The 12945-nt window shown below is 46.5% G+C and overlaps 3 protein-coding genes across 3 annotated transcripts; 2 read left to right on the plus strand and 1 right to left on the minus strand.

Annotated features, from left to right (window-relative positions):
* Window positions 1–1362: 1362 nt before the first annotated feature.
* On the plus strand, window positions 1363–3111 carry F5J12DRAFT_930357 (ras family-domain-containing protein; the record flags this gene model as incomplete). The annotated part of the gene is made up of 7 exons (XM_051749539.1): window positions 1363–1408; window positions 1517–1692; window positions 1853–1900; window positions 2054–2126; window positions 2218–2333; window positions 2480–2732; window positions 2924–3111. The coding sequence occupies 7 exons, from the start codon at window positions 1363–1365 to the stop codon at window positions 3109–3111; spliced, it is 900 nt and encodes a 299-aa protein (XP_051594370.1).
* F5J12DRAFT_869249 (cleavage and polyadenylation specificity factor 25 kDa subunit) lies at window positions 2886–4144 on the minus strand. Its single transcript, XM_051747098.1, has 7 exons — window positions 4097–4144; window positions 4022–4048; window positions 3790–3963; window positions 3542–3722; window positions 3402–3477; window positions 3271–3343; window positions 2886–3212 (listed from the first exon to the last, which is right to left on the minus strand). Exons 1-7 carry the CDS (start codon window positions 4114–4116, stop codon window positions 3149–3151), a joined length of 615 nt encoding a protein of 204 aa, XP_051594371.1. The 5' UTR covers window positions 4117–4144; the 3' UTR covers window positions 2886–3148.
* A 927-nt stretch (window positions 4145–5071) lies between these two features.
* On the plus strand, window positions 5072–7828 carry F5J12DRAFT_787334 (uncharacterized protein; the record flags this gene model as incomplete). The annotated part of the gene is made up of 17 exons (XM_051743627.1): window positions 5072–5117; window positions 5168–5484; window positions 5570–5612; window positions 5719–5788; window positions 5854–6034; window positions 6085–6200; window positions 6344–6392; window positions 6462–6545; window positions 6706–6755; window positions 6820–6916; window positions 6964–7016; window positions 7062–7143; window positions 7196–7261; window positions 7304–7405; window positions 7464–7695; window positions 7738–7772; window positions 7808–7828. 17 exons carry the CDS (start codon window positions 5072–5074, stop codon window positions 7826–7828), a joined length of 1644 nt encoding a protein of 547 aa, XP_051594372.1.
* Between the last annotated feature and the right edge of the window lie 5117 nt (window positions 7829–12945).

The raw sequence follows: 12945 nt of genomic DNA on the forward strand, positions 1-12945 counted from the left end.
ACATGTGGTGATCCAGTTGATGATATCCTTCAAAATTTCCGTCCTGGTGCCTTCGAGGCATTTCTTGGTCGTATTCAGGCCCGCACCAGCTGCGTAAGCCATGCCTTCGAGGTTCAGGTCTTCAAGCACGTGGGACATCTTGATCTGGATGTCTCGTATCGCGCGATCTCGATATTGTTGCATCAGATCACCGAGATTCTTGATGTGGCCACGGGCGACGGTCTGCGGGTCAGAAACAAGGCTGTCCCCGATTCTTATCACTGCCGATGTATCACATCAGCACACTGAAGCGGATCAGAGTACCATGACCATAGGACCTACAGATGTTCTTCTTTTTACAATATTTTACGACGAACAGCGCTGCGGCACTCATCTCCTGTGAAATCCTCCGTAACGTCTCTTTCATGCTATCCATATTCTCAATGGTATCCTCTTCCATAAGAAATTCGTAGAGATCCTTTACGGTTTCGAGGAGGCCGAACACTTCGTTGTCCAGGTTTGCTTGATCGATGAGCAACTGAAGAGGACTATATAAGCGAGGGATCCATGAGAGAGAAGGGGGACATACTTGAGAAGCAGCGGTGAGAATCCCTAGCGCAAACTGGACATAAGGGTGGACCTGTGCGCTTACATCAGAGCGTGCAGGCGACGGAGGGGTAAGGCGCCTACATTCGATAGAGCGGTAACAAAGGAGTTGAACAATTTGAGAGGCTGGAGAACCGTCTCGATACTTTGAATCTTCGTCACCGCGGTATCGGCCTGCCCAACGAGACCCACAGCTGTTTGCAATACCTGGGGGATGGGCCTCATCTCAACTACTGCCTGTTGTGCATCATTGACCTGGCTGCCAATTCCGGTGTCGGTTGTCTCTGTAGTAAGAGGCTCTGATCGAGTCTGGTTCGACCGATGGAAGAGACGTCTCATCCCGGAGAACAGTTTTCGAGGTGTATTCACCGACGGTCCAGCAACCGAGGGGGCGTCGGCAGAGGGGCGAGACGCTCCTTCCGACTGTTTGGGCAGAGATCAATAAATACCTTCGCGCGCAAGGTATAAAATGTGTACCGAGGGAATGTTAGGTGCAGTCGAGCTGGGCCTTTCGGAGCTAAACAGACGATGTTTCTTCAGTTGCTTGCGAGCCATTGAGAAATCCGTATTTTGTGTAAGCTTTGTAGGCTGGATTCGAGGTTGAGAGATGTAAATCAGACAGTAGTCAGACTCAGGTGTTGAAAGCGCCGACATGCTGTGGACACGTTGCAGGTGGCACTGCTGGCGCGCGGGCCAGATACATACACAGTGACGCTATCCTCGATATCTAATGCTTATGATAAGGAATTCGACTCCTTCATGCTCGCATTGAACAGAATGTCGACGCCAAGTCTACGAACATTTTCGCTATGCAGTGGGAGCTGTATGTAGTACCTTCAATTGCAGAAGAGTCAGCCAGCCACACCCCCACACTCGCACCTCTTCCCTTCCCTTCTCTCCCCTCCCCCACCACGAGTCGTCATACCCACAGATGGCGGCCCGCCAGTAACGACGACGACACCAGTCGCCTCATCATCACCCGTCAACGTCAAGCTCCTCCTGATTGGCAATGCATCTGTAGGCAAGAGTAGTTTTCTATTGCGATTCTCAGACGAGCAGTGGATACCCGAGGACGAGGCGACTGCAACTATCGGAGTGGATTTCAGGGTGGGTCTTATTTTGTAGGGTTATTTTGTAGGTAGTGATACTGGAGACTCCCTCGAGAATCCCAGCGTATCCGACAAGTTGTTTGGCGCCCCAGCTGCACAGGGGTGACGAGATTCATATGTGCGACGGCTTCGCGCTAACGACTCTTTTCCTCACGTAGGTCCACATGATGGAAGTGAATGGCCGAAAGGTCAAACTCAGTATATGGGTCAGTTTATCCTTCTTTCTGGCTTGCCCGTTGACTGACGGGGCGTTTCCTTCGTTGAACTTGGGCTCTGTGCTTCATCATGCGCTCGTCTTTACGGCGTACACCACATTGTTCTTCCCGCCCATATGTAACGTTGCGCATGATGTGCCACAGGACACAGCAGGACAAGAACGTTTTCGGACGATTACGTCGTCCTATTATAGGGGTGCTCAGGGTATCATAGTCGGTCCTCCTTCTCGTCTTGATTTATTCACGTGTCTCCCGTCTCCCGTCATCTGGTTTTCGCTGTTGAATTTCTCGGTCCAATCCACGGGCAGTATACGACGTCGCGAATAGAGAAACGTATGATGCGTTGCCCAAATGGTTCACGGAGATCGATACGTATGTCTCGTCATTGGTGCCGAAGATCATCGTTGGCAATAAACTAGATAAGGTCATTTCTCATTTCTTTCTCTCCCGCTATTTTCCCTCGTTTTGTCCTCATCTGTCGTGTTGCATGCTATCCTTTTACCTTCATGCATACGATGGAACGGACGAGCATACTTAACAAAACCCAACCAACAGGGACACTCCCGTCAGGTATCTACCTCTGAAGGGCAGACGTTCGCTACCCGCAAAGAATGCCTCTTCCTAGAAGCAAGCGCTAAAACCTCTGTTGGTGTACGCGAGGTTTTCGAGGATCTTGTGAAATGGATACTCGAGACACCAGAATTGTGGGCACCCGTGACACCCGAGTCTGGGGGTGGGAAACGTGGAGATGGGGAAGATGGGATGCCGGGGACAATTGATTTGAATGGGCGGTCGGCACAAGAAGACGATGGGGGGGGGTTGGGTGTGCGTGTTAGTTGCAGTTGGAGACGAGCATTCTGAGAGAGTGGGATGGGGCTACTAATATTGGAGGCAATTTTGGAATACCCCGTCGACTCTCACAAGTTACTTCTGGGTTTGAATGCAGGAGCTAGGTAGTTTTGCATGGAATATACGATAGCTGCACGTCTACTCATTGCTCAAGGTCTGGGGCAGTACATATTCTAATGATCTGGACTCAGGGTGTTGACATTTCTGCTAAGAACGGTGTAATAGCTGCACCGAGTATGGCTCTCGAGATAAGAGGATCGGCGCGTCGCAACCTCGAGATAAGATACAAAGCGTCGGCGACACGGTCAAGGAGAGGAGTGCGCACGAGAGACACGCTCATGGTCAAATTCTAAGGATACAGTCTGTTGCCCTCTCTTTGCGCGCGCGAAGTTACTGGTATATAAAGTTATACCTCGACAGCAAATGTGGGATAGCAGATAACTGCGGGCCGTATCTGCCATCGTTACAAGGTGAGCGACGAATAAAGGGAACTAAGGAGACGATAGACGTACCGAGCAGCGTTGTCGTATAGCTCAAAGAGTGGTATAGCGAGCAGTTTCATGTTTTTGGGAACGGCGAGGACCTCTGAAGAATAGGAATGTCGCATGAACACACGAAGCGATCTACCACGAGAAGGACGAACTTCGTTCAGGCATATGTACCAAGAACAACTTTTTGCACTCCTTTGGTTTGGTGATGTGCGCAGGGATGAATGGATACTGTAGGTATCCGCCGTCAGCCCCTCGCGACAGAAATAAGCATGCAAGGGATGCGCAGACTCGCCATGAATGTCTCGAAGTTGGGTCTCCACCACTGTGCGAGACAATCTCCGATTTCCCATTCGTTGTCGATGCCGTGAGATGCGTTGAATTGCTTGGATTCTGGAGGTGGCGCGAGTCGTTCGTCGAGTCTTCGCTTGAGACCTTCGACGTCGTCTTCACCTGGTTTGAGGTAATCGCCTGGGCTATCCAAACACACATTGAATAAAGGACATGAATGGATATATGCGCGTGAAGATGGGGAGTACTGACAGCTTGAAGAATGCGTTGGCAATCTGTAACATGAGGATATGCGGGTGGCCGTGATCGTGTACCACCAACACGCCCTCTACCGTCCGACGCATTCCGAAATCCTCATAGTTGTTTTGGAGACGCTGCAGACGCGCCGAGACAGATGGGTCTTCCTCTGGCTGAGCTTCCTTTGTGCTAATCAACTCCGGGGGTGAGTGTGTCTGTCGCAGACGACGATAACTCTGTTGCGTACCAGAATGTGAAGTTGGAAAGGGGATAGCTGTGTGGTTCGTCAGCGCTTCAATGAAACAACGTGGCCTGCACTCACAGGGGGATCGTGTTGGACATCGTGGACGACGACGACGACGAGAGGCACGTGACTAGAGAGAGCGCCTGTCACACGAACTCCGACGCGGGCTCTGAATATGAGTCACGGGACCACGGAATTGGAATTGGCACAGATGGCACTGGCGGAGGTAGCGAGTATAGTGTTTTGCCTTCAGCACTATTTAGAATGTTCCGGGGTGTCCTTGTGGCCACGAAGACACTGGACGACGTCGCCGAACCGCTCCGCCAGTGGATTTCGTCATGGGGGAGTAATGTCGCAAATTTTCGAGGCGCATAATAATGCCGCCGGCTGACAATGCTCGCGTATTTCCTTATTAGGGTCATTAAAATGGTCTGGTAATGACATGTCAATGGCTTGGGGGCAGTGCCAAGGGAAGAAATTTCATTGGATGGGAGTTACCTGAGTTACCAAGTGATAATGATCTGATAATGACTGATATGGTGTGACATTGTCTTACATCAGCTGAACCTGGGATCAAAGGATGAACTAGTCCAGCTACGATACATCTTCTCTCATGGCTCCCTCCTGTACCACCCATTTGGCTTTGACCTGTCAAAATGCTGAACAGAATCATGCCATTCTCCATCAATGCCCTCACTGTAACAGGAAATTTCAGAAAACTGGTTTCAAGCAGCACAAGGTGAGTTGCAGGAAGCACAAAGAAGATGAGAGGGAGCATGTAGCTTTTGAATGTCAGTATGAAGAGAAACAACAAGGTACATGAATTGGTGCATAGTGCAGGCAGACCCAATGTAATGGTTTCTGGCTTCAATTATTAACTCAGCTGCCCACCATTGAGCTGCAGGAGCATCAGTACTCAAATCACAGCCTCAAGTGCCTGAAGCTCACTGCACAGATACAGGATATTTCTTCATTGATGAACCCAGTGAGTCTGATTTCCATTTATGTTGTGGTCCTAGTCTCAGACAAACTGCAGCTGCAGTCGAGGTGACTATGGGACAAGATTACAATGAGATGAGCGACATGCTCCAAGCCTCAGGTATGTATTCACTTTGGCACATGTTCTCATAGTGCTCATAATTCCCTCAGACATGCCAATGCCAACTGCCACAAGTTCTAATGTGGAAAAACTTCCTGAATTCAAGATCCAATTTCATCTGAGAAGCAATCAACCACTGATTTATCAGTCTTATGAAGAGTTCCATGTTTTCAGTGAGAAGTCCCCATCCCTGGTTGACAAAACACCTTGGTCCCCATTTCACATGTTGGGTGACTCCGAGTTTGTGGAAATCACACTCACTTCACTACTCAACCAGCAACAAGTCAATGCCCTGCTGGATCTCTTTGCTCATGTCACACAGGGAGCTGTCCAAGTCACACTCAGGAATGATGCTGAACTTCACAAAGTGTGTGATGCAGCTGCAATGGAACTCACTCTGGTATGATTTTCAAATATCCATTTGTCACCATCCGTCCTACCTATCTAAATAGTTCTCCAGGGTCAAAGTTAAGGTACCATACAAAAAGGAAGAATGTATGTTTGAAGCACATATTCGCCCACTGTGGGAGTGGGCATTTGATATCTTAGAAAATCCATTCCTTGGTCCACACTTCACCTGGGACACACAGCGACTTTACAGGCACAATGGCATTGAGTATGAACATTTCTATGACAAGCCCTGGACCAGAGATTATTGGTGGGATATTCAAGTATGTGCCTGGTCAATATGTCATTCATTACCCATACATAACATGTTGTATTTGTGCTGGTCAAGTCTACCAAACATCAAGAATGCTGTGCCATTTGGCCTGATCCTTTATGCTGACAAATCCAACCTATCATCTTTTGGCACTGCCAAGAGTTACCCCATCATTGTGTGCCGCGCAAACTTGCTGGTTGAGATTTGGAATAGCAATGTTGTTGGTGGAGGTACTGTTGTTGGCTGGCTGCCTATTGTGAATGATGTCCACTGTTTAGATATTTGTATAGGCTAAGAACATTTCAGGTGCCTGAAGATGCCAAAGAAGAGGGAAAGCTAGGCTACACAACCCTCAAGCATGTCATTTGGCATGAATCTTTTAAAAAGTTACTTCTGGAGATTGAGCAGTGCTCAAAGACTGGGTATGTACATACATCTTTGCACGACAACATTACCCATTGGCTCTTTCCGAGTCTTATGATGCTGTCCACCAATTTTGAAGAGATGTAATATACTTCCTTCTTCTTGCTTGGACTAATGATACTAACTCAATGGCCTACTACAGATGCATGATGGCACTCACTCATGGTCATGGTGGCAAATGCCCTTGCCTGGTATGTCTTGTACCATCAGAGCTACTCCATGACCTCTCTAGGACTTTTGAACCTCATATGCATGCCCAGGGCATCGATGCGTTATGTGTTCATGCTATGAATCGAGCTGAAGGCAATGAATTGCTGAAGTGGTTAGGTTTACGACCAATCAAAGTAAGTTTCCACCAACAAATCACCATCAGCAAACTAATATAATGGGATGCAGAATGTGTTCTGGCTGATTGGGTTTTCTGATCTCCACCTTGCCTGCAGCTTTGATTGACTGCATTATGGGCATGGTTTTTGGGGCAAGCATGTCTTTGGGGACCTAAAGGTGATTGTAAAGGCGCTCGGGCAACAGATTGAAGCTGACATCAAGAAGTAGTGAATCACTGTTTTACAATCAATTGCTCTGAACATTGTCACTTCTCACATTTGACAATGACAGTGTTGCAAGTTTTCCTCGCTGGCAAAACCTCACACACTTCAACCAAGTCATTCATGTCACTTTTTCAGATGGTAACAAGCTGGCCAATATCTCCAAGGTATGTGTGTCCAATACCAGATGGCTGTCAATGAACTGTTTTCCTAGCAAATCTTCTACACAGGGATCAATGTTTTGAAGAAGAGTATAACCCCTGAAGGGTACCAGCTCCTCTGAGTCATCCGAAGCTACCTACAGCTTGATAGCCTCATTGGCTTAGATGTCCAGACTGAATGTATGGTTAACGTGATCAACAATGAAATATTGACATTTGATCAGACACTGAAGGTAGTTATACACTTTGTGCTCATGCCAATTTGTCATAATGTGTCATTTTCAGGACTACACCAAATGTGTTGTGAAGTCCAACATTGATGGTCTGCAAACTGACTGGAATTTCCTGAAGGTCCACCTCTGGAAGCACATCATTTGAGATATCCACCCAAAGGGTGCCACATGCAACTATAGCACTCAGCCCAATGAAAGTATGCATAAGCCAATCCGAGACGCATATGAACACCATTCAAATGGTAGAGACATTCCTGCTCAGGTATGACAACCATGTGTGCTGACACTCCTACTCACAGTCACTTCAAAATGCATGTTAGGTCTTGTGGGTAGATCATCAAGATCTTGCTACAAAGCTTCTCAGATTGTGTGTTGATCACCTTGAGAAATCCATCTCTGGGGAATCAGATCCAGAAGTTGATGCAGTCAGTGAGCATACCTCAGTTGATCATATTAAGCTTGGTGCACATGTCATCATGACCCAAACCCTGAAAGACTTGGAGGAAAATGGTCAGCCAGATATGGCATTCCATCGGTTCCGTCAAAGGTTCTGTGAGTTCCTTAATGACGCCCTTCTGGCATATGGATATCAAGTCAATTCATGGATCTCCCTCCCCGCTGACTTCACAGTATGTATCTACACTCTCATTATGCATTCATCTAGTTGAAACTGTGCTTGTGCTAAGGTTAAAGAATACCGTTATCTGCTGGTCAACTACAAGTCGACTGTCACTTGGAACCAGTGCACAGATTGTCTCTGCTGCAACCCATCATTTTTTGGTGTGCCCTGCTGTCACACACCAAAGGTGTTTGGTGAGGTGGACATGGATACAGCTGATGAATGGAGATGAAGACCATAGCCCTCATGTGAAGAAGGACAGCCAGGAATGTCAGCAGTCATCCCTTGCACAAGAACAAGTCATCAGTGCCAGAGAAAAAGAAAGGGAGCAAGTTAAGCACTGGCTAAAATTCTTAAGCACCCATGTACAGCATTCCAGTCTTTGACATATCTCTGCCATTTCTGCAGATACCAAGACCATTCCCACACTTGCTTGTAGTTCTCAGCCACGTGATCTTACCTTCCAAAATTGGAAAGGATTTGTGCACTCCACATGTTTCTACAGCACTCCCTCCAAAAGATGCTCATTTTGCTAAATTCTTCTGATATGGCAGCCTCTACATCAATCATTTCACTTGTCCCCTTTGCTAGGGACCATGGCTACATATATCTACCAGGAGTTCCTACCAGCTTCCATCCTGAAGCATCCTGGTACATCCCACCCTCGTCTGTGCCCTCTCAGCCCATCCACCCTGGACAGCATGTTCTTTTTGTCAGTATGACCTCTAGGAGGACATTCTTTGGTCACCTCAGGTCTGTCATTTGCTTGGAAAGGTCTTATGTGGTCGTTTCAGTCTCTCCAGTCCAAGAAGCATATGGATCCTTCCTCCCTGCTCCCTGCAATGTCTTCATACCAGTCTCATCCATCATTCTTCCAAGATTGTGACAGCTACAGTATAATCTACTGTTTTCCACTCTCCCTGATCACATCCATGATGAGTATGATGCACATCTTGCCTCCTTGTTGCAAGATACAGCAGAAGACACTCCCTGTTCATTCTCTCTTCCAACAGAGCCTCGTTCATGAAGTTTTTATTTGCTTCCCTGAGAGGATGGTTTGGGGGGGAAAGTTGCAATCCCCTATGCTCCTGTCACCCCACAGACCCCCAAAGCTTGACCCCTGTTGACATTTGACTCACCCTGTCCACTTTTGGATGTACTATATCAGCATCAGATCAGTGCTGCCTCTCTGTCATCCCACCTTGGCCTAGAAGCAATCTCTTCAAGATGTGACATGCACAGCCTCCCCCTAATGCAATTCCAGTGCACTTTCCCAGTTCCTGACATTACTTGACTCATACTTTGATGTTCTGACTGTCTTTGACTCGCCTATTGCCAATACTTACCAATCTTTTGACTTTGCTTACTGATTCTTTGCTTTTTGGCTTGCTAATCCTTACCAATGCTTACCAATGCTTTCCAAGATGATTACCCATTGCTTACATTCCTTACTCATCAGTTACCAATCACTTACCAAGTGTTTGCACCTTGTTTTCCAAGGGCAACACCCCTGTACTGTATATAAATCACTGTACTTAGATAACAAAAAAAAGACATCAGAGAGCCCCTCTTCCTCACATGTTATCATCACTCTGTAATTCATTCAGCAGCTTTGATAGTTGAGACTTTATTAAGGGTCTAACTATTGTCTACTTCACTTATCCTTCTTAGGACATCAAATTAAGTCATCATCCATCCTTCTGTAGGCTGACAGCAGTCTACCCTATTGCATTCTCTTGCATTCCTGCTTCTTCTTCATCAGGAGCACCCCCAACCCTCAGCACTCATCTTTGAGTGTTGTAGCTTGCAAAAACCCTCCCAAAGAACAGGTTCTACCATCTAGGTACTGCATAGGCACACCACCACTCACTCTTTTTGTCTTTTGTGTTGGTTTTGGTTGGTTTTCACCACTGAACCACACTTTGACTCACAGCATGTTCACTGCTGATGGTTCAAGTATTCCCCTCTTTGAGAAACCACATATCTTCAGGGAAATGTTCTATGATAGAACATCTAGGTACTCGTTGAACTGCCAGGTGTGTACTCAAACGCTGAGTGTGAACAGCAGAAGAAACTTACCAAGATAGCTTATTGTTTTGCCACACAATCTTCTTGTCATGGACTACAGACTTGGACATCTGGGAAGTGTCCATGATGCATGGGCCTTCCAGGGGACTCACATTGCTTCAAATCCTATGCAGTTGATTCCACATGATCATTGGACATGGGCAGACAGTGCATACCCATTGGAGATGTGGTGTGTTGTCCCCTTCAAAAAACCTAAAGGTGGGAGATTATCTTGAGATCAGAATGTGTATAACAAGTACCTTTCAAAGGTACACACCTAGTTTTGCTGCAGTACATGGGCTGACAGCTTTGGAAGATCTGCATACAAGTTGAACATGCATTTGCCACCTTGAAAGGGCACTTTCAAAGCCTCTGTGAAGTGTGCCTGAAAATCCAGACAGAGAAAGAAATGAAAGTCACAATTTACTGGGTGCTTTGTTGCATCATCCTACACAACATGATCATCTAGTTTGAGGAGGAAATGGATGATACAATTGACCATTCAACTGACTGGGTGGTCAACGAAGGAAGTGGCCTTGATGATGGGGACAGAATTGCTGCAGTGGAGGCTGTGGAGACTATTGGTCAGCAATTTCAAGCGAAGCTATTGCATCAGTTGTTTCAACATCTCAGATGGGAACAAACCCATTAATGGCAGTTGTGGGAGATGGTAGTATTAGCAAGATGAAAAAAATACATCCACCATATGTACATCTTGCAAGAGAATAGAGGAAACATGAATATGATGTGAGTACATAGTGGGAACATGCCAGAGATGGATACAGTGGGGAAGTGTGGGTAAAAACTTGGCCACAACAAGATAAACCTATGCAGCACAAGGGGTTGCATCCAAATCAGCCTTCATGAGTTTTGCAAGCTCGATTTTGAGGCAAAGCATCTCTGCCTCGCTGTTGAAGGTGATCTCCTGGGCCTTCATCAGCTGGATGTCAAGTTTCTTTGCCTCCAACTCCAATTCCATCTTAGTCACCATTTCCACCTGCTCTTTCATCAATTCCTCCTTCCTACAAAGATATTCCATCTTGACCATATAGTGTTTAGTCTTCCCAGAAGAAGAAGCCACTAGTGACTCAGCTTCATGACTCAAGTCAATGACCTGGTCTTGAAGCTGAGACTTGCCACATTTAGTTAGTGTTGAACTTGGCTTTGTCAAACTTGTCTTTGATGATGAGTCCCAGAGGGACTGGCTAGGTTTTCAGGAAGAGCTACCAGAGGAGTCAGATGTTGTCATAGAGGCAATACTTGCAGATGAAGGAGGAGGGCAAAGATACAGTGAAGACTGAGAGAAGGCAATTTGGCTATCTGATGAGGGCATACAACCCCTTTGCAGGAGGGAGAACCTAGAGGGGAAATAAGTGACACTTGGCATTGAAGGCCATTGTAACTAGCAATAACTTATCAGTAAATTTTCATTAACATTGCTCTGAATGAACATGAACATACCTTGTCACCCTGCACAGATGCAGAGACCATGTTGACATCGAGGGACTCATCACCACCAGTCTGCTCATCCCCAAACCCCAGCATTGCCTCATCAAACCCAGCTCCAACATCTTCTTCACCCTCATTAGTGACTTCACCACCAGCTTGAGATGGCACATCCTCCTCAGCTTCCTCAAGTCCCCCCACTGTCCCCCCCACACCCATGCAATCACCTGTGATCTCAGCCCTGGAACCCAAAACATTCTTCATACCAAGTGTCCTGTTTTGGATAACCACTAAGAAGCCCTCTGCATGGTTTTTGTTTGGCTCAGAGTTGAAGGGCTTGGGATCAAACAATGGGTTCCCCTGCCAAATGGAATGTAAGTCATCATACCAAGGAAAACTGTTGAGAATGACATCTGTATGTACACATAAGCCCCTGCATTCTTGTACATTGGTCATGTAACATACCATGAAGGCTGGAAAATTTTGGATGGCCAGGTATGATGCCTTCCCCTGACTGTTTGAATCATGCACAGCACTTTCAATAGCTTGCTTTCGGCCTAGATGATCATTAGTGAATCCTGGGTTTATCAGATGATTGGAGACTCACATATTGAGATGGTTGCCCACACTGACTTGAAACTTGGCAGCACTCACTGTGTACATGTCCTTGTAGACACTGTCATCCTTGAAAACAGCTTGGGCAATCATCACTTGGACCTCCTTCTTGTTGTGGCCCACTGGTCTCTCAGTCAAAGTAGATGATAATGATGGGGGTAAGTCACCTGAGTTTTTGTCACTGAAAAGAATCCTGCAGTTAGCAGGATGGCTAAGAAGCCACTGGACAAGTATTTTGGTATGAGGAGTATCCCAATTGATGTTTTTTAGCTGAGTACTTTCCATCAAGGAGTCAGCTGCTGGCTGCTTGTTGGATGCTGGGCCCTTCCCTTTACTCCCACTCCCAGGTACTTGTGAGGATGATCCACCACCAGTAGTCACAGTTATAGAAGGCCTTCCTCAACAAGCTTGTCCACTCAATGAAGCCATGGGTTTTGATAAGAGTGACTGCAGGCAAGCAGACCATTGAGGGTGTTGTCAATAGGGAGGCATAATTTTCAAACTGCATCATGGCATTGCTCTTGAATTTGCCACTTCCAGAATGCTTCCAAAGCCACCTTGAGCGCCACTATTGTCAATAACCTTGTGACATTCTTGCAATATATAGTTTTCAATTGTCTTTGGATACACATCTCAACATTTTTCACAATGTAGACTTTGGATAAATTTTATATGTTTGCTTGAAATCAATATTTACAAGAGTCTCATAATTTGATTCATAAGACAATGTGCTGTATTTGCTTTGGAATACTCTTTAGAGTGTGTGATAACATTGAAACCACTGGTGTGTTATTTCCCATGTTTAGGTCCATTCAATAGATCTCAGGTGTCACAGGCCATGTAGAATTGCCATACAGCTAGGAAACCTTGAGAGCTTTGTGAGGTGGTAAAACGAGGCCCTGTAGTCATGGAATGTGATCACACCAAGGAGGCACCATGCCTGCCATGAGTCCTCATGTGACAGCTTCATTCACCATTTGTGAGGCTGGAGAGCTGTTGTTGTGTCATCATGGTCTTGGCAGCCCCAGTCCAAGGCCTCCTTTGTCGCAAATTTC

This window comes from Pisolithus orientalis, assembly GCF_024613125.1.
Source record: "Pisolithus orientalis strain OTSU chromosome Unknown F5J12scaffold_101, whole genome shotgun sequence".
In the NCBI taxonomy this organism is placed as follows: Eukaryota; Fungi; Basidiomycota; class Agaricomycetes; order Boletales; family Pisolithaceae; genus Pisolithus; species Pisolithus orientalis.

What these genes read in the sequence shown, in the direction of transcription:
- F5J12DRAFT_869249 (XM_051747098.1), bottom strand. Translation starts at nt 4,116, where the DNA reads ATGTCCAACACGATCCCCCT. An exon ending in ATGTCCAACACGATCCCCCT is followed by an intron (nt 4,049 to 4,096) that starts GTGAGTGCAGGC and finishes CGAACCACACAG; the next exon opens with CTATCCCCTTTCCAACTTCA. An exon ending in GCCAACGCATTCTTCAAGCT is followed by an intron (nt 3,723 to 3,789) that starts GTCAGTACTCCC and finishes GTGTTTGGATAG; the next exon opens with CCCAGGCGATTACCTCAAAC.